This window comes from Triturus cristatus, chromosome 7, assembly GCF_964204655.1.
Source record: "Triturus cristatus chromosome 7, aTriCri1.1, whole genome shotgun sequence".
NCBI lineage: Eukaryota > Metazoa > Chordata > Amphibia > Caudata > Salamandridae > Triturus > Triturus cristatus.
This window is the reverse complement of record NC_140590.1, coordinates 1,818,083,384-1,818,110,620: the sequence shown is the minus strand read 5'-3', so window position 1 is coordinate 1,818,110,620 and position 27,237 is coordinate 1,818,083,384. Positions and strand designations below refer to the sequence as shown.

Genomic DNA, 27,237 nt, shown 5'->3' with positions numbered 1-27,237 from the left:
GAGGCACCAGAGACCAGACTTGTCCGCACCACAGAGACGCGCTAGTAGTGGCTGAACGTTCGGTAAGTTCAAAGAAATGAGTATATTGGTGGTAATTACCACATTTTCTTTGTCTTCATTTTTTTGTCCGTTGCTAGCGCTGCGCAATAATCCCAGGACTGCCCAGTGGATTAAGGAATCTGTATGTAGATGAAGAGAGGAGACTGCAGGGGAGGAGGACACACGTGTTGACTGATTCCTTTGGCCAACTCTCTCATAGAATCACAAATATGAAGTTATGACGTGGTAACTACCGAAGTGCTCCGTAGAGCATCCATTTAGGTCATTTTGAAGTTTACCACATAATGCAGTTAATGCTACGAGGCAGGTATTTACTGTACCCAAAAAATACAGAGCAAACTGGAGGTGCAAAGAGAATGACCCGTGACGTTACCCATGCGAACTCGCAGCTGTTTGGTGCCAGTGCCATGGTATCGTTGGGCTCGAGCCTCCTGACTGGTATCACATGAGGGGCATCCCCTGAGGGGCATCCCTGATTCCTCAGGACCCTGCCAGTGCGTAAAACATGTACACGTTCAGAGTTGAATTCTCAGAACTGGATACATTGCGTCTGATTTCCTATGTTTCTCATGTGCTCCAGCTCACATTTCCATATGGAACAAATTGCGCTACCCATATAAAAAAAAATCAGTTGGGCACTGGACGATATAAACATAAAACGCTGAGGAGCAGTTTATGTTTCTTCGTTGCTCCGGGGAGCCTGCACTCTCTGCAGTAACTCTAGTCTTGCAAACTGTACAATTCCCACACTTACAAAACCCTACTGAGGGCTGAAGCCTGGTGCTAGTGTCTCGTGCATTGAGGTGACCATGGGCCAGATGTACGACCCTCTCATTTGCAATTTGCAATTTGCCACACATTGCGAGTTGCAAATTGCGAGTCGCTAAATGAAATGTACAACATTGTGTTTGCACTGTTTTGCTATTCCCAATGGGGTCGCAAGTTGCGAGCCCATTGTGAATACCAGCCCTCCCAGGGATGGTGGCCTGCTGGGCTCAGCAGACCACCATGTCTGGGACTGCTTTTTGATAAGGCAGCTTTTTTTTTTTTTCAAATGCAGCCCGTTTTCCTTTAAAGAAAACGGGATGCATAAAAAATAAAAATAAATGAAACGTTTTCGTTTCATTTTTTAAAGGCGGACAATGGTCCCTGGGACCACTGTCAGCCCTTAAAAACTTTTTTTGCATGCATTTGCAAACGGGGGCCCCCTTCCCATTTGCTAATGCATTAACACCTACTTGAAGTAGGTGGTAATTACAAGTGTTGATTGCTGTCACAAAACATTAAAAAAAAATTGCAACTCGCTAACTAGGCTATGCACATAGCCCAATATGTTTTGCGCATGCAAAAACGGGTCGTACATCTGGCTGCTTAACATGGGGAACTTTTCCTCATTATAATGTTATCCACTTACGTCTGGAAATAATGTTCTTGATGTTGCTTGATCCCTAATTGAAAGTGGTATGAATCTGGTGATAGTCAGCTTGTTTGCTTTCTTTCTTACTTGGTCTTTCAAATCTCCTTCTTGGATGGCGTGTTTGAGGATTCTGATTGTGTGGAATTCTTGCTGCAGTTTCTTCTGGCCCTGAGTAACTGCCCATCAGGAATACTGGCAGATTCAGACAATTAAAAAAGACATGGATGGGTGCAGCAAAGCCACAGAAGTAGACAGGCACAACACAAAGCAGTGGAAGCAGGCAGGCACAACAGAGCAGCAGAGCTCTGCCTGAATGTAAAAATAGACAGTGCTATGGTGACCGGGTACGTTGACAGGATGGTCAGTCCATATCTGTTGCAAAATGTTATCATTTATCTCCTACCAGTTAGGGTCTCAATGTAACGCTGTGAGTAATGGATTCACCCTCATTACCCATGCTATTGACGTCTATTGAATTCTAAAAAAAGGACATTTTATGAAACAGATGCAGTGGCCGACAAATGTGTACATTGAGGGTGAGTGGCATTGTCTGTGGCTGATACATTATGAACAACTGGACAACTATGTTCTCTAAAGGAGCGCACTGTACAAGCAAAAGGTTAACATTGACCACAAACAATATACTTGAGACCTGGCAGATGTTTTTTAATATATGAACATTACACATTTTTAAGAAGCAAATTAGGCCTATGAGAGTTTATGTGGTATGTTACCTTTACCCCATAGTCTGTATTCCACAGGTAACAGCAATGCAGGTACCACAGGTAGCTGCTTGCTCGCAGAGGTAAAGGAAGGGAAAGGGAGATAAGGAAATTCAACAAGCATTGGCATAGCCAATAGGTCTCGCCTTTGGAACCTTATAAGTGTTTAGTTATGCATCACAATATCCTTGGTGCAACCACATCAACTGTTGCATGGTTAAACACTTATAATGTCGTGGTTAAGGCAAGCGTGGGTCGGCTTGCGGGGAAACAGCACATGTGGCTGCGCTAGAATTTTTGAGGCCATTTCCAAGAATGGGCACATGATTGAAATACCATTCCTGGTGCATTTTGTCTTCATGGACGCTTCACCATCTGCTGCTATGGAGAAGCAACCAAATCTGGGACTTTTTAGCCCATTTCTCTGAAAAAATGTATGCTGCATTTTAACATCTACACAATGTGTTTTCAAAATTTCCTTGGGGAATACCCCTTAATCCACCCTAACTCACCCTACATAACCTAAAATGTTGGCCTATCTTGAGTGCGCCGTCATTACCTTTGAAACATAAGACTTAATAATAAATTGCTTCAGAATGTGAGCTTCAAAATGCACAACTTGGACGCATCTGAAGAACACTTCGTGGGGCAGACCCCACCAAAGACTCAGAAAGCAGGACAGGGAGGAGATGTCTCTCCACTGGTTTACTGAAAAGGACATGAGCCACATTTCTTATACAGTTTAGCCGCCACCACAAGTTAACTTTTGGCTTAACCTGAGACAGTGGAGTAGCCCTGGCGCCATAGATTCTAATGCCAACTGGGCACCATGGACTCTAGTGCCAGCAAAGAGTTAGTACCTCCTCCCACACCCCCAAGCTATTCGGAAAGAATTATACTACAATAATAGGAATTCGGTGGTCCTGGGCCCCTCAGGTCTCTGGGTCTTGGTGCCATTGCACCTGCTGCACAATTTATAGCTGTTCCTCTGATCTGACAGCCTCGTGCCTAACACAGATAGCAGCTAAAAATCTGCTTATAACCCAGACTTTAGTAAACGAGGCACGCACTGAGTTCAAAGTAGCTGCTGGGGGCTTGATGGCCAGACCTCTCTGGCAATGCGGATGGATGGGTGAATGGATGGATGGGAAGAGGAGAGAAGGGTGGATTGAACGGGTAGGAGAGGTGAGGAGGGATGCGCTGAGCATAGAAATGTGCGAGGGCAAATAAAAGAGAAAAGATGAATGAAACACACGATTAAGCAGCCTTGTCACGAAGCCATGTTGGAGTAAGTAAAGTATTACTCCTGCAGTGTTACGTCACGTACTCCTACATGTTTCTGTGAACCGGCCATCAAGTGACAGGTAGGAGAATCAGAAGATAAGGGTGATGAAGAAGAGCGTTAAAATGAGCCGCCCGCTAGAGGGGGAGTTAGGAATAGAACCGAAACAAGGGGAGTGATGGATCGGGCGGGGTTTGAATGAATAGGGTGTGAAAATAAAGAAGAGGAGGGGGCGTGGCAGAAAGTGACAGTAAAACATCGAAAGCCGAGGTGGGCCTACTAATCCCGGCCTTCTCCCTGCAGATAATCCTAACAGATTACCGGTGGACCACGAAATTAGCTGTAATAATTCGGATCATTTCTGCTGGTCAAGAGCAGCCAGCTCAAAAGACTGTGCCTGGGAAGGGGCTGCTCTGAGGAGGTGTTTAGGTAGAGTGCACGTGGAGGCATCTGGAGGGAGCCCACCCGCAGAGCAGGTGGGAGGGAGGGCAGGGTTTCACACTGTCTCTAACCTCGGCTGAACGTAAGATCCTTGATCAGGGTGACGTCTATGACAAGGGAGAAGCAGCAGTGAAGGGTGTATTCGCTCAGGTGTTGCTACCAGGGCCTGTGCTCTCAGTGACGTCACAAGCGTGCTCTGGGCCCTATGTAAGGAGAAAAAAAATGCCCCTCCCTGCCCAGGCCAGTATTAACAAGCGATGGGAGAATAGAGGCAGGAAGGAGATATGGAGGTGAAAGTCGTAAATTTGGTGTAGACAGAGAACGGGAAGCAGAAAGAAGAAAACAAAATGAGCTGGAGGTAAGATAGAAAGAGGGAGTAAGAAACGGGAGCCGGGTATAAGGGGGAATTGAGGATGGATGAAAGAAAAGGAGAGTGACTATTAGCAAGTAGAAGACAAGCCCTGCAACCGCGAAAGTGATCGCGATTAAACTTCAATGAGGCCGTGCGGCCACAAAAGTGAAAGTAATCACGGTCAAACGCGGCGCGCGCGCCCGCGCACATGCACTGTGGCTCTAGGCTGGCCTGGTAGCACTTTTTGGAGCCCTCTCAATAAGTCTTGCCAGACCAGCGCATGCGCTGGGTCAGGCGAGACCTAAAAAGGAGGGTTTGAAAAATAGAGAAAAGGGGATTCACCCCCAAACAATAGATAAATGTGAAAAATGTCTTTATCTCTATAACATATGTGTGTGTGTGTGTAAAAAAATAAATATACTCAATTAATTATAACTCGCACCTTATGGTACCTATAACACGTGCCCCCGCCATACACAGTTTTCTCATCAATATTTTATTGCAAATGTTGCAGTGATAATATCAATGATGCCATAGAAGGTGTCATCAATGATGTAATATGTGGAGTATTTAGCTCTGCATGGTGAGGGCGCGCGTTATAGTTATCATATGGCACGAGCTATAGTTACTTGATTTAACCATAACTATAACTGCTGAATTTCCAATGTTTTTTTTAGCAGACATATATTAAATGAAAAAAAAAAAATTGGGCAATTTTTTGCCCATGTGGAGTCTCTAAGGGACCACTCTCTCTGTCCTATTGGGTCAGGATACATTGTAACAGAAGGTGGTGTTGGCCCCTAAGGACCCTCAGCAGCGGAGACGTCATTCCCCAACCAGGAGCTAGCCTTGAGGTGTGTTTGCAAAGTAGTGGAGAAAGGGGGTGGGGCCTCTGGCAAATTGCAGGGCTTTTATTTTAATTTTTTAGTAAGTGGGTCCATGTGGCCCCCCTTTCCTGGTCCATTTTGGGCCCTAGGGACCCCATCCCCTGGGGCATGTCCCTTGTGTCATTTTTTTTTTTTTTTTTAAACTGTTTTCATTATTTTCATATTTAGGGCACATATCTTTCTGACATATCGATACAAATACATATAAACCATTTCCTGACAGTAATGAAAATGATAACACTTGGTTTTATAAAGTCGTGCATCCGTCCTTTGGCTGATACCTGTCCCCACACTACAGCTCCAGCTCTTCTCCACTTTCATCATCTAAGTCCTCCTCTGCTTCGGGTTCTGGGGGTTCACAAATGTATCCCCTATATTTATTCCATGCCCCCCATATCATGGTCCACTTCCCCGGACAGCCCCGATTTATAAACACCGCTTTCTCTGCCACCATAGCCAAATCGAGATCTCCACACCATGCGGCCAGTGATGGTGTTTCTTGCCCCCCCCCACTTTTGTGCAATGTTGCGCTTTGCCACCATTATTCCCAGTGTTGCCCATGCCTGTGCTGGGCGCGTGAGGTCATTTGGCTCCCATATGTTTAAAATGCATCTTCGAGGCTCGGGTGTCAATGATGCTTCCACCACTTGCGATATGGTCCTCATCACTTTTACCCAATACTCCACTACCTTGGGGCAGTCCCATAAGGTATGAAGGAAGGTGCCCTCCTCCCCGCAGCGTCTCAGGCAGTACGGATGTGTCGCCGACCCTATTGTGCATAAGATGCGTCTAGTATAGTAAGTTCTATGTAAGATTTTTAGTTGCACCAGTTTTAGCCTGGACGGTATCCCCACCTCCCGCGGTGATGCCAACGCATCCCGCCATTCATGGTCCTCGAAATTGCCAACCCCTTGCTCCCATTTTCCCCTGAGCACCTCATGAGGGTCGGGGAGGTTGTTTACTAGCTTTTTATATGTGAAAGAATTGGCGCGCTAATACATAGAATCTGTCAGAACCCTGTCTTCCAAGGGGGTGGCCTCCGGGACCTTCGTGCCGGGTGGTATGGCCGCCTGCAGCGCATGCCGAATCTGAAGGTATCTAAAGTGCTCAGTGGGTGCCAGGTCAAATTGCGCCCTGAGATGCTCGAACGTGGCGATCCCTCCCTTGTGCCACAAATCACCCACTGTTGATATTCCAATTGCATCCCACTTGTCAAAGCCCTTGCAATGCCCCAAGTTACCCAGCCGTCGGGTCACCCACAGCGGGGTGAGCTGTGTTATTTGTCCTGCCCATCCCAGCTTTCTGTGCGCTTCATGTCAGATGTTTACTGTCTGTTGAGTGGGTCCGAGCAGCTGTGGTGTACGCTGTTTGTTATAAAGTGCCAACATCATGCCCTCCTTCCCGAACCCATATCTATCAGCGGGATTCGTCTGCGGAGCATGCACCCATTGATTAATGATTTTCAAATGCGCCGCCCAGTAATAGAGCTGGATGTTTGGTAGCGCAATGCCCCCATCAAACCACCTGCTATTTAGCTTGCGTTGCGCTATGCGTGCCGGTTTGTTCCCCCACAGTAGCCCCGTGACCTGAGCCGCAATGCGTTTAAAGTACGTGGGCGGCACCGGGTATGGCGTGTTTTCGAGGGCATATAGGAATCGGGGCAGTGCCATCATCTTAAAAAGGGCTGCCTTCCCCAGCAGCGTTAGGGGGAGAGTCCCCCAGTGGGCGGCGTCTCTTCCGAGGCGCTCCAGGGGTGGCAGGAGATTGTGCTTAATAAATTCATCGGGATCCGCTGTAATATAGATTCCCAAATATCGAAATCCCGCCGCCGAGAGCTGCAGTGGACAATCTCCCGGGAGTTGCGGCGGCGGGCCCCGTAGCACAAAGAGTATTGATTTGGACCAATTAATAGTGTACCCTGATGCGCAACCAAATTGTTCACATAAATTAAGAAATACCAGGATGGAGCGTCTGGGTGAGGCCAGGTAAAGCAGAACATCATCCGCATAGAGCGATATGCGATCTTCCCAGTCCGCTGTCCATCGCAGTCCGCGTATCTGCGGTTCCCACCTGATCCATGCCGCCAGTGGCTCAAGCACTAGCGCAAACAGCAACGGTGACAGCGGACAACCCTGACCCGTGCCTCAAGACAGTGGGAAGTCCTTGGATATATGGCCGTTAGCTGCTACGTGGGCCAGCGGCTCTGTGTAGAGTAGGCGCACCCACGCACTAAACCGTGGGCCATATCCCAAATGCGCGAGCACCGCAAATAGGAAGGGCCACTGCACCATATCGAACGCCATACGGGCGTCCAGTGAGAGGATAACTGCCGGTTCCTGAAGATAAGGCACACGGGCCATCACTCCATGCAGTCACCTCAGATTCAACGCTGTGTTCCTATTAGGCATAATCCCCGATTGATCCGGATGAACCAGGGTCGTGAGATGCGGAGGACCTTCGCTAATATTTTAGCCTCCGCATTAATGAGGGAAATGGGGCGGTAGGATGTGCACTCCTCTGGGGGCTTCTCCGGCTTCAGGATCGCCACTATCGTGGCCACACGCTGATCCCGTGGGAGTTCTCCCTTCGTCAAACTATCACAGTACATGGTAAGCAAGTGTGGGGCCAGTGCCCCCGCCAGCTTCTTGTGAAGCTCTACGGGGATTCCATTCGGTCCCAACGCCTTTCCCGTCTGCAAGGAGCCAATCGCTACCTGGAGCTCTTCCGCCGTCAGATCCGCCTCCAGTGTGAGGGCTGCCTCAGGGGCGAGCTTGGGCATCGCTATATCCTTGATAGAGGTCAGCGCTTCATCCACTGTCATCGCTGATTGTGACGTGTACACCTGCTGAAAGTGTTGTGCCAGCCTGCGGACGATGGCTCGTGGTTCAGCGCTCAGCATGCTATCCGGTAGTCTAATCTGTGCTATCCATTTCCTATCTCTCTCCTTTTTATCGAGCCACGCTAACAACATCCCTGCCTTATCACCGACCTCGTATATTTTATGTTGTGTGGCTGACAGGCCAAGCGTAGTCACCCCCTTCAGATGTTCCCTATACAATTGTTGTTGGTGGCGCAGGGCGCGGGCCGCATCAGGAGTCGGGTCCCGAGAATACCTTGTGTCTGCCTCTTGGAGGTCTGATTCCAAGGCATCGAGTTCCCTCCGCTGTTCACGCTTATGGCCCGATATCGCGGAGATTGCATGTCCTCGGAGCACAGTTTTATAGGCCTCCCATAGGGTGGACGGGGAGCCAACCGACCCGACATTTTCCCGGAAGTAGTGCTTTGTGGATTTGCTTATGGCTTTCATAATCCCGGGAACTTTCAGGTAGCCTGGAAATATGGGGAATATTCGCTGCCGTCCCCCCTGACGATACGTGTACGTTAATACCACTGGCGAGTGATCTGATATACCTCTGGGCTTAATGTCCACTGAGTCTACGTGTCTGAGGCTCTCCGGGGAGGCCACAAAGTGGTCTATCCTTGACAGACTGTTATGTGCCGCAGAGTGGAAAGTGAACTGACGCTCCGAGGGGTGTCGATGACGCCAGGCGTCCACCAGCCCCATTGCCTCCAGAAACCCCCCGAGCCATGCCCCCACCCGCCCGCTCCCTCACCGGGTGCCGATCCATATCTCCGTCCACCACGTCGTTAAAGTCCCCTCCAATCAACAGCTCTCCCGCCGGGAGATCAAGGAGGAACTCACTCAGGGCCGGAAGTGTAACCGCCTGTAGCGCAGGGGGGACATAGACCGACACAATGTTGACGGGATGCCCCTCCCACTGTCCCACCAGCACTGCAAAGCGGCCATTTGTGTCCGTCTTTGTCTTGTGTATTATTAGCGGCACTTGTTTACGTATTAAGATACCCACTCCCCTAGATCCTGACGTAAACTCTGAGTATACCGCCATCCTGAACCCCCATCTATCCATCGCCTTGCATGTATTTCCCGTGATATGCGTTTCCTGCAGCAGGACTATAGCCGGGGAGCTACGTTTAATACACTACAGCACCAGCCCCCTCTTGATTTTATCCCCCAGGCCCCGTACATTCCATGTCATCAGTGTAAGGGTGCGAACCTTGTTACCCGCCCCTTGCCCTTGCGCAATCAACTGCGAGTGCGACATTGCCATACCGATCCCGACTTACTCTCCAGGGGCCGGCTAGTTTTGCCAGGAGACTTTACCATTCTCATGTGAGGACATATCAGTACCAAGTGCCTACATACACAGCTTAAAAACATAAAACCAAACCTCAACAATAACACCCCACCCTCCACCCCCCACCCTGCCTCCCTGCTAGACAGACTTACAACTACCCGCCACCCCAACTTTGCAGAGCGCTTTATACCCATTCCCAGTAACATTACTTGCGTGTCGGGTTGGGAAGTTTGGTGGTCACCACAGTCTATCCCCTTCCTTAGAGCCAGTGTTCATCGCGACCGGTCTTGTGTCATTTATTTAATAAAAAAATGGGAGGGTTCCTCGCGGCCCCACTCCCATCCAATTTTGGCTCTGTATAACCCATGCACCGGGCCAGGCTTTCATTTTTTAGAAATAATTCAAAGGGAGCGGGGCAGAGCGGCCCCCCTGCCAGGCCATGTTTGTCCCCGGGGACGGCACACCCTGGGGCCTGATCTTTTTTTTAATTATTATTTTTTTTAAATGGTGGAGGGTCCCCCTCCCCAGGCTGATTTCGGGCCCAGGGACCCCAGGGCCAGGCTTTTGCTTTTTTTCTTTAATGGGAGGGGGGGCCTCGTTTTTGGTCCCTTGTCCCCATCCCCCTGTGCCAGGCCCCTTTGCTGGGGACCGCAGGGGGGACCTGAAGTCCCCCTCAGTCCCTGCTGGCTGCTCGCCCCCTGCGGGAGCCAGCATTGCTTTTACACTTATAGAGCTGCTGAAATGCAGCTTCCTGTGTGTAAAAGCAAAGTGCTCCACTTTGAACAAGCAAAATTCTCTCATTTGCTATCACTGTTTTGCTATGGTATGGCAGGAGCAGTTCTCCCGTCATGCCATATCAAATGGCAATGACCTGTGGGTGGGCTCCCCTGACATTACTGGAGCCATCCCTGGGAAGTGGCGGTCCCCAGCACCATTTTGGGCTCCAGGAGGGGAGATGCAGGACCCCCCTCCGATATTCAAACTTTCCCCGGGAAGGTGGTGGTCCCAGGGGCTGGGGTCCGCAAGGGACCCCTTTCATTAATGTATTAAAGCCCTTTGTAGGTGCCGGTCCCTAGGGCAGTGGGGGCACATTACTTAATAAAACAGTGTGCCACATGGAGGTGGTAGTCACTGGGGCAAGGGGATCCACGCTGCCACCCATACTATTGAAATTATCCATGGGAAGGTGACGGTCCCCTGGGCAGGGGGGTCCACTAGGCCCCCTCATTATTATTGAGATTAACCCTGGGGAGGTGGTGGTCCGTGGAGCAGGGGGGGGGGCGCTAGACACCCCCATATTGTTTTAATCATCCCCAGAGACAGGTGGCAGTCCCCAGGGCAGGGGTGTCCACAAGGCCCCCATCACCTAATAGGAAATAGCACCGGGGAGGTGGCGGCCCCCAGATCTGCATTTGGGTCCAATAAGCCCACCCACATTCATAATGAAAATATCCCCGGGCAGGCGGCAGTCCATGTGGCTTTGATAAGCCCTAAGAGAGGGCCCTGTGCACCCCCTCCTATAATTAGCATATGCACTCGGGGCCTGGCCCACCCAGGGGTTATTTTAAAGAATGCACAGGAGCCCGCGCTTAAGTTTTACAAAAATATTTTGCAGGCAATTCATGGATCCACTGCAAAATTCCTGGTGAAGTGTTGGCAGTCAATCAAATTTTAGTGAGATTCACAAGTCCACTGCAAGGACTCACGTCCCCAGACATCAATATTTTTTAAAGATAGATATCTGAAAAACTACTGAATGGATTTACATTAAATCACAAAAAGGACGCTTTCTGGACCAGCATATAGCTTTCTGCCAAATTTGTCGTAATTCCGTTCAGCAGTTGGGGCTGTAGTCGTGTTCAAAAAAATAAAAATCCCTATAGACTTAACATGGGGAAAACGCATTTTGGGACCCCCCTTTTTTCTCAGCCGTTGCTCGACGGATCACCCAGAGACATTCAATTCAGCAGCTGAACCAAAAAGGGGTCGTTTTGTGAAAATATTGTGGAGATTCGTGAAGTGACACTAAAGTTATTGGCAAAACAAAAACACTTTTCCAATGGAAACTTTGGTCCTAACTATAACTAGTTCAAATTCACTTCAGTTCCTTTCTGGAAAGTTTCGGTGTGATCCGTCAAGCAATGCCAAGGAAAAAGGGGGGTCCCAAAAGTAAATTTCTCCATGTATTTCCCATAGATTTTTTTAAGCAGCACTACTGCAAGAACTGCAGTATGGAATTACACCAAAGTTGGCAGGAAACTAGATCTTGGTGGGCAGATTGTGTTTTTTATGGATTGGTTTAAATTCATTCAGTAATTTTTAAGAAACTATGGTTAAAAAAATGTGTATATCTGGCTCTTTTCCGTTGGGCCATCTCTCTGCCATGCGAGTCAGATTCCAGTGAGTACTCTGACAGGATGCCATCAAAATGAAAAAAATGTTGCTGGCAGCCATTACAGGACTCCGGGACATACTATGCATAAAATGATATAAGGGGGCAGATAGGGATACTTTGCCCCCATAGGCTCTGTGGGGGGAAGGAAAGCATTGTTTGCCATGATCCCAAGGGACTCCCACAGTATCATGGCAAAAGCACAAAAAAATGGCAGATGCCATTATTTTTAATATATATGGGTAATGGGGCATGAATAGAGGCTCCTGTCCCAGCCCATTATGGGCCCTGGTGATGGTATTTTGCAGGGTAATGTATATTAATGAAGGGAAAGGGGTGTGCATCCCCCTCCCTGAACCAATGTTGGGCCAAAAGACCCCATCCCCAGTGGCCGAGTAATAAAATAAAGTGTATAGGCACATGCCCCCCCTCCCTTAGGCCTACTTAGACCTCAGGGACTCCATCTCCTGGTATCAAACAATAAATAGAAGGGGAAGGGGCCACAGGCTCCCCTCCCCATGCATTAATAAGGCCCCAGAGACACCATTCCATTGGCCATTACTTTTATTAAAAGCAAAGGGTCTTCCTCCAATTTTTCACCATTAATAACTGTGCAACCATTTCTCAAATCTCTATGACCCTTCCCAGACCTATTCCTTTTTCTACATAGGCAGACAATGGGAGGTTTTGCAGTGATTGGTCAAAGAGGAGCAAAGATAAAAGGGCAGCCCCAAAACACGTTTGGGCACCATTCCATTTTTCCATAGACTTGCACGTAGCGTTCAAAGCAAGGTTGGATTTCCATTACATTTGCCAGGATTGTAGATCATGGTGTGCAGATAATCATTTTTGGTGTTACAGACAAGTATTTTTTCCATTATAAGGCATTTAAACTTAGTGATAACTGTAGCCGGGGTACTTTTGTGAAATTTCTCAGTTGTTTGTGGAAATTATGTAGTACATAGCGATGGCAAGGCATTAGGTGATTGGCTAATGACAGCCTGTACAAAAGTTAGAGGCAACCATATTATTTTTGGGTCCACTTTAGATGACGTCTGCATTACGCTCTTAGGTATAAGTGAGTATTAGCTTTGATATTCTTTCCCCACCTATTACCTCTTGTTTAAAGTGGTAATAGGTAGGGAATATGATTTACCAGTTTCTATATATATTTTCTTTAAATGTACAGCATACCACGATACTCCCTTGGGAGTACTGCAGTACTTAAAATTAATTACAAAAAAAATTAAATAATTTAAAATAAACTGTACTTAACTATATTTTACAAACATAGTGTACTACAGTGTACTTCCTATTTTTAACATATGCACAAAAAAGGTCTACAGAGTACCGCCATAATATCTATGAATTACAGCACTACTTAAAAAAATAAAATAAACAGATCTCCCTAAATTGCTGGAAAAATCTTTAGAACAGTATAAACACATATCTCTACCTATTACTAATTTAATAATGTGTTAATAGAAAGGAAACAACAATAAAACCTACTACTTACCTTCATTTAAGACCCTATGCCAGAATGGTGTGAAACATAGCTTGCAGATCACAGCCAAAGTACAGTTAAAATGACAAGGCTGCCTTTTATGTTTGGTAAACACAGCCATCAGCCAACTGCATATGGCCTTCTCATCTGCATGTAGGGTAGGGTTAAATTACCGCAGAATACTGTGGCACATTATATAATTAAGTATTTTACAAACTCATAAGTTTAACACTACTTACACTATTCACACATACTACCAATAATTACCATTTACATATCACAATGTATATTCCTACCACATTACATCTGTGTACGCGCATACAGTTTCATGCCACATATGTTTCAATCACCACATTCTGCACTAAGCCACTCCAGTCTACACTATTACACTCTACACAACTCCACTCTACGTCACTCCACTCTACGCCAATCCATTCTATGCTAATCCACTGTAGGCTACTCCACCCTACCCCACTCTGTGCTACACTACTCCACTCTATCCTTCTCCACTGTACCCTATTATACTCTACACCACTCAGTTCTATAAAAATCCAGTCTACGCCCCTCCATTTAATGCTACTCCACCTAAGCCTAGTCTGCTGTGCGCAACTCCACTTTACACCACTTCACTTTTCGCTACTCCACTATACATCACTCCACTGTACGACAATCCACTCTACACTATTACACTGTACTCAACTCCATTGTATGCCACTCCACTCTATGCCACTGAACTCCACTCCACTCCACCCTATGCTACTACTCTCCACACTATTCCATTGAACAACACTCCACTCTACGCCACTCTAAGGTATACATTTCCACCATATCCTACTCCACTCTACCTGACTAAACTTAACAACAGTACACTCAACATTATTCTACTGTAGTTTATGCTAGTCAACTGTAAGCCACTTTATTCTATGCTACTCCACTCTACGCCACTCCACTCTATGTTATTCCACTGTCACCTATCCTCTCGACAACACTCCACTCTATGCCTCTTCACAGTACACTTTTACACTGTATGCCACTACAGTCTCCAACACTACACTATACCACACTTCACTCTATAACACTCTGCTCTAAGGAGTTTCACTCTACAACACTCCATTTCTTGCCACTCCACTTTACGCCCCTCCATTCTATGTAACTCCACTCTATGCTTTTCCACTGTACACCACTACAATTTACCTCACTCCACTGTGTGCCACTTCAATGTATGCTACTCCACTGTCCCTTACTCCACTCTATGCTACTTCAAAGTACGCCTCTCGACTCTACGCCACTCCACTCTACCCCTTTCCTGTGCAGGCTACCCCACTGTACACCACTCCACTCTATGCTACTCCACTGTGTGCCTCTCCACTCTACGCCACTCCACTCTACCCATTTCCAGTTTACACTGTTCCACTGTATGCTATTCTACTCTATGTAATTCCACTACACCCTACTTCATTGTACATATTACACTGTACTCCAGTCCAGTCCACTGTACCTCACTTGAGTCTACGACTGTCCATTCTAAACCACTCTACTCCACACCACTTCACTATATTCCACTCCACTCCAATCTATACTATTCAACTTCATGTTACACCATTACACTGTACACCACTCCACTGTATGCTATACCACTGTATGTGGCTTTACTTTACAAGTCTCAATAATATGTAACAATAGTGTATGCCACCACACTGTACGCCAATCCATGCTACACTATTCTTTTTATACAACATCACCGGACAACACTCCACCCTATGCTATTCCATTCTACATTACTCCACTCTGCACTATTCTACTGTACGTAACTCCAGTCTACACAACTCAACACTATTCCACCCTACGCTACTCTACTGTATCCCACTTCACTGTATGCGTCTCCATTATACGCTATTCCACTCTATGCCACTCCACTCTATACCACTCCACTCTACACCACTCCACTATGTGCTATTCCACTGTAAGGCACTTCACTCTATTCAACACCACTCCACTTTACCCCACTCTACTCTTTGCCACTGCACTCTATGCTATTTCACTGTATTCAACTCCACTCTATGCCACTCTACTGTATGTTTCTCCACTCTGCCAAACTCTATTGTACTACACTCCCCTCAACTGCACTGTATGCCACTACACTCTATAGCACATGTTACCACTCCACTGTAGCACACTGTACCACACTCTAGTCAACTCTTCCTGACTACACTATACATCACTGTATACCACTCTATGCTACTACACTATTCTACACTCTACAAAAGTGTCCCACACTCTGCAACATGGCATACTAGTCCACTGTTCAACATGCCACTCCACTCTGTAACACTTTACTGTATGCTACATTGTACTGCACTCCACAGCACTTTATTATACGAGATGCCACTCCACTACATGACACTTTAGTCCACTCTACTCTATGACACTCCACTCTACCACACTGTACATCAGTTTAGCTAACTGTACACCACTGTGTGACACCACAATGTACGCTTCTCTCCTCTTCAACTCTCTATAGTACTGTATAAAACTGCACTTTGCAACACTCTATTACACTCAGTGCCACTGTACAACACTGTACTACACTGTATGCCCCTAAACTGCACTCTACAACACTCTACTCCACTCTAAGCCATTCTACGACACTTTACTCAATGCTATGCCAGTGGACTCCACTCGACAACACTACAATCAACGATACCCCACTATGCAGCACTCAACGGTACTATACGACACACCACTCCACTGTACAACATGGCACTACACTGTACAATACTCCATTTCACTGTATGACACACCACACCAAGCCACTCCATTATATAACACATTACTCCACAGTATGCACGTCCTCTCCACTCTACTGTAGTCCACTCCAGATAACTTTATGGCACTCACTACATTGTACAGCAATCAAATAAATGGCACACAACACTATGATTTGAAACACATTTTTACTAAAAAATGCAAACCATTCATATGTGTTATAAAATAAAAACAAAGGTTAAGGCTAAATTATAGTTAGGAAAACATAATGTATTCTTTATATACAAACCCAACTTAACCTCTTAACTGCAGGGCCTCCCTAACCCCCATCCCCCACCCTCCCACACCAGTGCTGCGCCCTTTTTTGGCTATTTGGGGTAGTTCGTAGTTCAAGGTTAGGGCTGCATAAAACTTTTCCCACATAAGGTGTCCATGCCAAATTTGTGTCCTTTTTCCCAACATCCTGTGGATTCTGAAGGAACCCAGGGTTGGTGGATTTCCCTGGAGGGACTGGGACTATAGGCAAAATATAGCTATATTTTGAGTTGTTTGAGGAAAATAGGAAAAACGTGCTCTGGATAAAAGTGCCTGTTTTTCCCCTAAAAATGGCATCAATGAACGGGTTTCTGTGCACAATTTACCATCTTCCCAGCTTACAAGAAAATGCACCGCTGAAAGAAAAAACTATTTTTTTACCACCGATTTGGCATTTTTCAAAGAGATAGTCAATTCTTCCCAATTTTCTGTGTTCTCGATCTATTTCCAATTTGTGGTGAAAACTAGTGTGAAATCCCTAGGTGATCCAAAAAAGCTTTAGATTTCTGAAAAGTATAAAGAATTTCAATTCAGCATGAGTCATATGTATAGATCCCTCGAGATTTTACCAAGGAAAAGAAATATTTATATGAAGAGATATTGAAAGGGAAAAGATAAAAACGGCCGATTGTGACAATGTTTTCATCTGTATATTTTTGTTAAAATGAGTGATTTACAAAAGCAATGTTCCATTATGTCCACTAGACCCTTCTGGTTGCTGGGATATATAGGTTTTGTAGGTACCAGAGCCAACAACGGTACTGCAACATACAATAGTATTTCATTGTGTACTGAGTGTAGACAAAATCATATGGTGAAACATGTAGAATGAAAAATCGGTATCAAGGAAACCTATCAATTTCGGAAATGGGCACAAGGGGCCATATGTAGGTAGGGACACATTTACCACTTCATAAATACCGAATTTTACCGATTCGGTATTTATGAAGTGGTAAATGATATGTAGGTAATTGGTCGGTAAATTTTACCGATTCGGAATAATTCGGTAATTACCGAATCGGTATTTACCGATTCGGTAATGAGGCATACCTTCCCATTGATGGGAAGGTATGCCTCATTACCGAATCGGTAAATACCGATTCGGTAATGGGGGGAACACAAGCAAGGGTGGCAGGGTGTCACATTGACACCCTGTTGCACCCCTGAAACGGCCATGTGTGCACATGTGGCACACATACATGCCCGAAGGGCATGTATGTCTGCCACATTGCACACTTGTAGGCGCTATAAAATGCATTTCACCATCCATACTTTATTTACCACCAACTATTAGTTGGTGGTAAATACCGACTCTAAACATCACCCACACACTCCCCCTACATCTCATTTCTGTATTCGGAATTTACCGAATCGGTAAAATTACCGATTCGGTAATTTTACCGATTCGGTAAATTCCGAATACAGAAATTGTCCCCCTACATACCAAAAGCCAAAATACCGGTCGGTAACGGTATAATTACCGAAAATCGGCCGTTACCGACCGGTATTTGGCTTTCTACATGAGGCCCAAGATGTGGAGTTTAGGGGCTGTGGTTATTTGTACATCTCTGAATTTGTGGGAAACTGTACCAGCATATGACTTAGAGGACATTTTTCAAAATGTCTTCTTTCTTACACATTGGCTTATATTTGAAAGGCACAAATGCAGTGAAATCCAATTGGTAATAACATTACAAATGTTCTACTATTCTGTGCTTCCACACATCTTCGAATAAAAATGGTACCTCACTTGTGTGGGTAGGCCTAGTGCCCGTGAGTGGAAACGTTGCAAAACTCACCATGGATGCATCACATTTTTTCACTGAAAACTGACCCTTTTGTTGAAAAGTGTGTATGTGTGCATTTTTATGTCTAGCTCGGCCAGCACCTAGGGAAATCTAGCAAACTGGCACACTTTTGAAAACTAGACACCTGGGGGAATTGAGAGTGGGGTGATTTGCATGGATCTTAACAGGATTATTTACCCAGACTGTCTTGCAAACCTAACTTTGAATAAATAAAAAACTTCTCTCATTTCTGTGATGGAAAGATTTGGAATCTGTATGACCACAAATTTCTTTCCACCCAGCAGTAAGACAATTTGTTTCCTAAGTGCTCTCTGGAATATGGTCGAGCCCACACTGGCTTATAGGAGTCAGCATGAACCCGATGATGAAGCATGCCACTATTAAAGTGGGTGAGAGTTATACATAAAAAAGAGGTTTTCTCCTCTTCCCACCTCTGAAGACGGTGGCAACTCATATACTTACTGTTTCCATTTTCTAATCTCAGTGAGTGCATACCCTTGGGCGTATTAGAGATATGAGGTATAAATGGGAATTATTGGTAGTATTTGTGGATAGTGTTAAAGCTATAATTGTAACGGAAATCCGTTATATAGTGTGCCGTGGTATGCTGCTGTACGTTTGTGGTATACTGAGGTACATGCAGATGAGAAGTCAATATATAGTGGGTTAATGGCTGTGTTTACCAAAGGTAAAAGGCAGTCATGTCGTTTTTAGCAGAGTTTGGCTGCGTTCTGCGTTTCACTGCATTCTGGGCAATGGTCTTTGATATAGGTAAGTATTAGGTTTTATTATTGTTCATTAGCTATTACCACTTTATTAAAGTGGTAATAGGTAGAGAAATGTATTCATAATTTTGTATATATTTTTATGCCACTTTACATAGAACTGCGCTGTAATTTGTTCATAACCATGGCACTCCATAGATTTTTTTGTGCATATTTAAATATATATTTAAAATACACTGTAGCATATTGTTCTTTAAATATAGTGTATTACCATTTTTTTTTCATTTTTTAACCTCAGTACTCTGTACATTTAAAAAGAAATATAGGAACTTAAAAACAGTTTTCCCTATCTAGTACTACTTTAATAAAGTAGCAAAAGGGAGAGCAAAATTATCAAACCTAATATTTACCTATATCTCAAGGCGTAATGCAGAACACAACCAAAGTATACCTAAAAACAACATAGTTGTCTTTAACTTTTGTAAAGGCAGTCATTAGCCAATGTCCAACTTGTCGTATAGTTCCTAGGCATCCCCAGGACCTGTGCGTTTTGGATGACCTAAACTGAGGGCTCGGTGTCCAGACCGCTTCCGGACACCCCCACAGGATATGTCAGCCAATAGACCAGCTAGCTCTACAGTGCCACTACCACCCCCCTTACAGTGGTGTAGGTAGTTTCTGGCAACCACTGAACATGACAACTCTGATTCCTCAGGGATTGTGGAAAACAGTACAGTACTTTTCGCTCAGTCGCTGATCTCCCTGACATTGCTGCTAACCTGGCCAGCCCTCTCTCCAATTTCACACTATTGGGAGATTTCAATTTACATTTTGATGTGACACTACCCTCATCCACCTTAGATTTGGTTGGCAGACTGGGGACGTTCCAAATAAACCAAAAAGTGAATGGTTCCACCCACTCCAAAGGCCATTTATTGAACCCTATATTTTCTAATATCCAGAATCTTCTGGTTAGTGACCCCATTCCAATACTGTGGTCAGACCATCTGCTTATCTTTTTCTCTTGGGCCTCATAGGATATCACTATTACAGTTGTAAAGACTAAAAAACGTACCTGTACCTGGTCCAAACTTCCTTTAAAATCTTGGGTGACTATCCTTGAAGATAGCATGCCCATACTGGACCCGGATCCTGTCACGGCGAATGATAATCTTAACAACTGGCTCAAGTCATCTTTCAACTCTGTCCTCCCCAAAAAATCTACTTAGAAAAAAGTAGGAATTAATAAAAATGCCTGGGACTCCCCCAAGCTCCGGGAGCTCAGACAATATTGTAAGAGATTGGAAAGGAGCTGGAGAAATGATTATCTGGTCTCCAAAACAAACTGAATATAGAGCAGCAATAAACTCTATAAAGCCGAAATAAAGGACACGCAAACTTTTTACTACCAAGACAGAAATACATCTGCTACAAACTCCGCCCGTGAAATCTTTCGGGTTGTAAAAGCACTTGTTACACCATTCACCCCCCCCCCCCAATACCTCAGAGGATATTCAACTCCCATGCAACCAATTAGCAGAATTTTTTCAAACAAAATACAATTGATCTACGGGTCTTTTCCACAGGTCAAGCCCCTCAAATGGTTCCTCCGTCTGTGCCCACAACTCCAATCCAACTATGTTCACTGGTAGAATTCCCCCTTCTGGATATGACATCCTTCCAGGGGATCTTGGGGCGTTTAAAATCCGGCTCCCCTCTAGATCCTGTCCCTCCCTCCATTTTAAAACAGGTTATTAATTCGGTATCTTCAGTGATGCTGAATTTAATTAATGCCTCTCTGCGGACAGGAATCATTCCTCCTTCATGGATGCAAGCGATGGTTAAATCCCTCCTAAAGAAACCCAACTTGGATCCTGAGGAGTTGGCAAACTATCGCCCCATATCTCTGTTACCTGGAATAAGCAAAATAGCTGAGAGGTATGTGAACACCATCCTCTCTACTTTTTGGGAAAACAATACCTGCCTCCATCCTACTCAGACAGGATTTAGAGCACAGCAGGGTACGGAGACTGCTCTCCTCAGTGTAATGGAGGAATCCAGAAGAATACTTGATGGTGGAGGCTGCGCTGCCCTTATTCTCTTAGATTGACACTGTGAACCACCAACTATTGATTCAATGTCTTAGGAATGTGGGAGTGACAGGAACTGTATTAAAATGGCTTCAGTCCTTCCTTGAAGACAGATCTTTTGCAGTTTTGGAAGATGATACAATGTCAAGGCTGATGCCCTTAAACTGTCGGGTTCCTCAGGGATCCTCCCTAAGCCCCACCCTATTCAATATCTATGTGGGCCCTTTGGCCGAAATAGTATTGCCATTTGGGGTACAAATAGTTACTTACGCTGACGACACCCAGCTAGTGGTTTCCATCAGCCAGCAAGATAGCTCGCCACCAGGTCTAGCCTCATGTCTTGGAGATGTATCCAAATGGATGGATAACTCATATTTAAAGCTCAATGGGGCTAAGACTGAGCTAATGCTACTTGGCAACTCAGCCCCCCTGAATATAGACCATCTCTGGCCCAGCTGTCTGGGTCCAGATCCTAACCCCAAAGAACATATTAAGAGCCTTAAAGAACAGGCTCAAAAGGTCGCAGCCAGCTGCTATAGTATGCTGAGGCTGATCAGAAAGATCTTCCCTCTACTACCTTTTGGTGCCAATAGGCTGTTGGTTCAAGCACTAATTCTTTCACGGCTCGATTATTCCAATGCCCTATATCATGGAGCCCCACCTCCCATGATCAGAAGACTGCAGAATGTGCAGAACTGCGCAGCCCGCTTATTGCTGAATACTCCCAGGCGTATGTCGGCTAAACCTGCTCTCGCCACCCTCCACTAGCTCCCAATCAAAGAACGAGTTCAGTTGAAGGCCTTATGCATTGCTCATAAAGCACTTCCTGGTAAAGGCTCTCCTTTGATGCGTTCTTTCATCCAGCTCTACTGCCCGAATAGAGCTTTGAGATCTGAAAATAAGCAACTGGTCACAGTCCCGAAAATTAGAAGAGTTCGAAGTGGGGGCCGCCTCTTCTCGTATAATGTGGCAAAGCTACGGAACGTCCTCCCTCCACACATACGTTTACAGTCTGATTATCCGATCGCTTGAAAGAAAGTAAAAACCTTTCTTTTTCCTTGAAGTCTGCCCAAGTGTCAAGTTAAGCTGCAGTTAGCGCTGGGATGCCTACGGGTGACCATGCGCTTTACAAATGCTACTTTCATTTCATTTCACTCATGCTCACTTATTCTCAGAAAATGCACAGGATTGCGATTAGGACATTTCAATAGGTATTTAGTGGTCCAGCGTCAGTCTTGTGTAAAACATATTTGCTGCAACAGTCAGGAGATAGAAGCATACAAAAGAGATTGATAGTACCAATATAGTAAATAGTAGACACATTTCTACCATAGGATGAAAAAAAAGCAGTTCAGCTAAAAACAGTAGCACTTGCATATTCCTAAAATGCAAGCCCTAAGTAATTTGCCTAAATTTACCTAGCCTAGATATGTGGGAGTAGCATGTATATGCATATATGTATGTATTAAATGTAGCCAAGAAACCCCTAGGGAAGAACCATCCCCCTAACCTGATGGTAGAGAACAAAGGACTGCGTCTCTGCTTCGAGAATGACACCCCGCAAGGGATGTCAGACCGCTGCATGTCGAAGATTCAGCATGCAGGACCCCGTGTCAGCTTGGGAGGAATTCTCCTCTGATTTGTAGGGGGAAATAAGGGTCTTATATACTAGAGTGGTCAATCCGGGTTTCTTGTTGAATTGATATGTTTTGAAAACAATCATAAATGTTTTAAAACAATCATAAAGGTTTGTCCCAAAATATGCGATCATACACAACGTGCTGTTGGGTGAATATAAAAAAAAGTGCTGACCTTTATACAGAATAATTATGTCGTGCCTGAGGACATGTTTATGTACGTCAGGTACAGGGATTATGATAGCATACTAGGAGCTTGGTGTCGAAGAGTCAAGCGCAAGCTACTAGGTAAAAGGTCACCTATTCAGAACCGTTACTGGCGTGTGGATGGGACAATGTATGTAAATAGGGGTATACATGACAGGACTAGCCTAAAGGACATGACAATCAAGTCACTCTTTAACACACACATAAAGTTTGACAGGATCTCCTCACACACCTGTCAGGCAGGTGTATGAAGGCATCCCATCAAACTTGATGTGTGTGTCAGAGGGTGACTAAACAGACAAAGAGAAAATAATAAGAAACCATGGAACCTAGTCAAAACTCAGGTGGCCTTGTTTCTGAAATAGGCATTGGAGGCTGGCTCACCCTTGAGGCCCTAAGCCTCTAGTTCCCCTCCTTAAAGAGTGTCCATCGGTTTTGGTGTGTAGTCATTAGCCAGTCACATAATGACTTGTCATCAGTATGTTCCGTGGTACTTCTGCAAAATACTGAAAAATGTTACAAAAGTATTGTGAAAGCACATATAACTAATTTAAAATGTCTTATAACTTAAACATACTTACCCTGTTTACCTGTACTACCCAAAAGGATCATCTGCACTCCATAATGTGTAATCCCACCAAATTTCGTTCAAATCCGTCCAGTCATTTCCGTGCTACATGTGAGTACAAATTCTGTGGGAAATGCATTTGTGCTCATATGCTTTTTGGGCCCCTCATTTTTTCCCCACCCCCTTGACTGATTTATGCAAAAGATTTCATACTCAGCCAATGTTGAAAGAGGAATAGGTCTGCAAGTTTTTGTGGATATTCATCAAATGGGCACAAAGTTATTAGCGACCGAAATTCAGAGGAATTGCAATACCTGGAAATCCTAAGTATAACTGCAGAGTGGCTATCGCCACTACTCTGTTATATTGATATATTGGAAAATTCTGCATTATCTATCCAATCCGTGTCTAATATTTGCATTTTTAAGTGTCCAATAAGCATAGTAATCCGGAGGTTCATTTGTGTCCTGGGACTGACGGCAACCTGTTTTCCTGTGAATGGGAAACAACTCTGCCTGCAAAAATCACTTGATAGGCTGCAGGACCCCACAAAGTGCCCCCTTAGCAAATAACTGACCATCAGCTCATAAGGATTCTGGATATAAGTGAAGAGAGCACACAGTTCATTGTGCATCCAGTTATGATTTCCAAAAATAGCGATCTTTAATATTCGTCTATGTGAGGGTGCAGTGGTGACTGTAACCAGAGATCTATCCATATTGGCAACAAAGAGTGGAATATTTTCTTTAAAAAAAATGTATTTTCAGTGCAATCATCCTTTATTAAATAACACTGATGATGATGATCAACCTCCGAAGCAACGTGTGCAATGACATCGAAAGTCATCTTGCGAAGAATCCTAAGTGCAGTAGGCAAGATGATTCTTTATTTACCACAAACAATCTTGCAGGGAAATTATATATTCATTGCTTAGTCACGCCTTATGCTGGGAACTGTCCTTTAAAATATAAGTGGCCTATTTACTAGTGGTTGGGATAGGGCAGCACCGCAAGTCTTCTTGCTGAGCTGCCCTGCATCAAAATGGAAAGGCAGGAATGCTCTGAATTTATGGCAATATGGCGAGTTCCTGTCCTTTCCCCAATGCCGGCACACAAGTGGCTGCCTAGCATCAATGAAGGCACCCTTGTGTCATTATCCAATAGTGCCTGCGGTGTAGGCGGTATATTTTTGTGCAGGAAGGGACATCTTCCTGCATAAAAACAATCCATAGGGGCGTTTTCCTCTTTCTTTGTGTGCCGTAGAATGCAGCACACATAGAAAGAGGAACAAATGAAGAGAAATACAAATATTTCTCCTTGTTACACCTACTTTGGGGAGGCATACAGTTTTGATGCATTACCAACTTTACAGATCCTAGTAAATCCGGGCATGCGTTATAACCCATGGGTGTTGCAGGGGAACACCCACCACCATGTTCAGGGAACTCCTCCCTGATGCAGTGTAAAGCAATGCAGCAACTTGCGCTGCGTTGCCTTACACCATATCTACGAGGCCATGAAAAGTCACACCCAGTGGCGTTGCTTGGGTTCGTAGATATGCCCCTGCACTCTGCGCTGTCAGAGCATCATAAAAATTGATGTACCGGCAGTGCAAGGGGCTTGTAAATAAGCTGCTAAGTTCCAAAAGTTAAGTTCACATATTTTCTCGTGCCTTGTGGAAGACACTCACCAGTTTGCAAGTTAAGCATCTGGCCAACAGCTCAAGGTCTGCACTTGTTGGCACATAACATGAAGATGTGAGTGACAATATAACTGAGACAACGAAAAGAAATATGATCAAATACAGTAGATGAAGAACGTTTCTCCACCATTTTTAGGAAAGATCAGTTGCTTTGATGAGCCTCAATTAAATATTCAAACATTATTTTGGACTGGCTAATACAATTATATTTGACCATGCTAGCAGACTGACTGTTACAATACTTTTGAGGTTTTGAAATTTTGAAATGCCTATTTTAATGAGTGGTGTGTATAACCTCTCTAATGTTGTTTCTCCCCTCTTTTTAGAGTTAGTTCCAGGTGATCTGTCACTGACATGTCTGTGATACCACTACACTTACCGGTCCTGCTACTGGTGGTGGCTTCTGTCACTTGCGCCTATCAACACTGCAAACCACCTGCCGGAGAGAATGCTTACCAACAGTTCCTCAGACAACATTATGACAATCCAAAGACTTCTGGTAGTGACTATTGCAATAAAATGATGCACCTGAGGTGTATGACAAACCAGGATTCTCCAAAGACGAAATGCAAAGAAACCAATTCCTTTGTCCATGCCACCAAGACACAAATCCAAGCCATCTGCGACAAAGCCGGTGCACCTTATAACGGAAACGCGGCCCTGAGAGTAAGTCTTCAGCCTTTCAGCGTCACGACCTGCAAGAACAAAGGCAATCCATCCGTGCATCCCTGTGACTACAAGGGCAGCTCCGCCACCAGAAAAATTGTCATTGCGTGCGGGAACGGGCTCCCCACACACTTTGATGAAGGAATAGTTGTGCCAAACTGAGCATAAACATCCTTCTCTTTTGTCTGTAACAAGTACAGTGGTTGGTGCAGCAATTCATACTTCCAAATTTTTTTTCTTTTTACATTTTCACAAATTTTAACAAAAATAAAATACAAAGATACAATAGTGAACTGTAACAACAGACATAGTACAAAGATGGTATTGTTTATTGCCCTTGGATTTTGTCTAGAAAGCACAGGCTATTTGATTTTGTAACTTTATACCTTGACTAATAAAAGGCATGACAGCTTAAACCAGACATAAAGAACTGGTTACATGGTTCTGAGAATTTAGACAGTTATCTGTGTGAGGCTTGAGGGCAGTTCCTCTTGATCAAATTCGTTGGATGTTTAGGTGAACACACTCCGTATGGCCACACCACACCACAGCTTTAACTTTCAATCACAATTCAGTAAGGTCACATAAGTGTTAGCAATTAATGTGTCACTTTCCTCAGAATTGCCTCAGATTCCTCTGTAAAGTACAATATCTGTCATCACAGCAAATCAAACATAGAAAGAGATACATTCTAAAACATAATCTAACAGCAGCATATTGAACACACTCTTATTCAAGTAAAATGCAAGACGTGTACTGCCAAACAATGTATGTAATGAGATGTGCTTTATATGGTCAAGAACAACCTCATATCAAAAGCAAGATTGAGAAAAGCTAATATTAGATGGGCCAATTGTTTTTGAATTTGCGTAATAACATCGCATGATTAAATGCAGAACATCTCCCTTTTTCTGAACCCAGTACATTCAAAATGTTTCCAACACTCGATACAGGTTTCACTGTCAACAGTTTACACACTCACCCAGCCTCTCACCGACCATGGAAAGTAAGAAGTCCATGTATTTGCATATACAAACCATTTCTATTATAGCTGTGAAGTAGAAGTAGGATATCTTTCCCAGAGCCGCTCACATCATAAAATGTAATAATATAGCCACACAAATTAATTGTGCTAAGCAATTTTAACCAATTTTTTTCAGATATGTTTAAATAACTTGTGGGATCTTTGAGGACCATGAGCATTTATGGTTTATTTTGTCTGTGAACTATCTATCAGTTAAAATGTATCAGTTTTTCTTTCACAGAATGTTTAACATGCAGATACATTCTTTGTCATGAATAAAGGTATTCAAAAGATCTGGAGACAAATTATTTCTTTTTCCCCAGCATTTCTAAACATTCTGGGTTTTACTAAGCCAAGCATCTTTAAAATGTATTGTTATTAATTTTGTTAGATTGACTTTTCATCACAGTTAAATCGACATAGCATTACATTCATTGGTTATCTGACGCATCTCAAGTCAAGTCAAGTTATACGTTGTTCGGCTAGAGTGAGACACAAAAGTGCATAGCAAACAGC

At 44.5% G+C, this 27,237-nt stretch overlaps 1 protein-coding gene across 1 annotated transcript; it reads left to right on the top strand.

Moving 5' to 3' along the window:
* On the top strand, window positions 1-27,014 carry LOC146813260 (ribonuclease-like). Its single transcript, XM_085620102.1, has 2 exons — window positions 1-62; window positions 25,358-27,014. The coding sequence occupies exon 2, from the start codon at window positions 25,386-25,388 to the stop codon at window positions 25,857-25,859; it is 474 nt and encodes a 157-aa protein (XP_085476228.1). The 5' UTR covers window positions 1-62; window positions 25,358-25,385; the 3' UTR covers window positions 25,860-27,014.
* Window positions 27,015-27,237: the final 223 nt, after the last annotated feature.

Excerpts from the sequence above, each read along its gene's own strand:
- LOC146813260 (XM_085620102.1), top strand. The coding sequence starts at position 25,386 with ATGTCTGTGATACCACTACACTTACCGGTCCTGCTACTGGTGGTGGCT.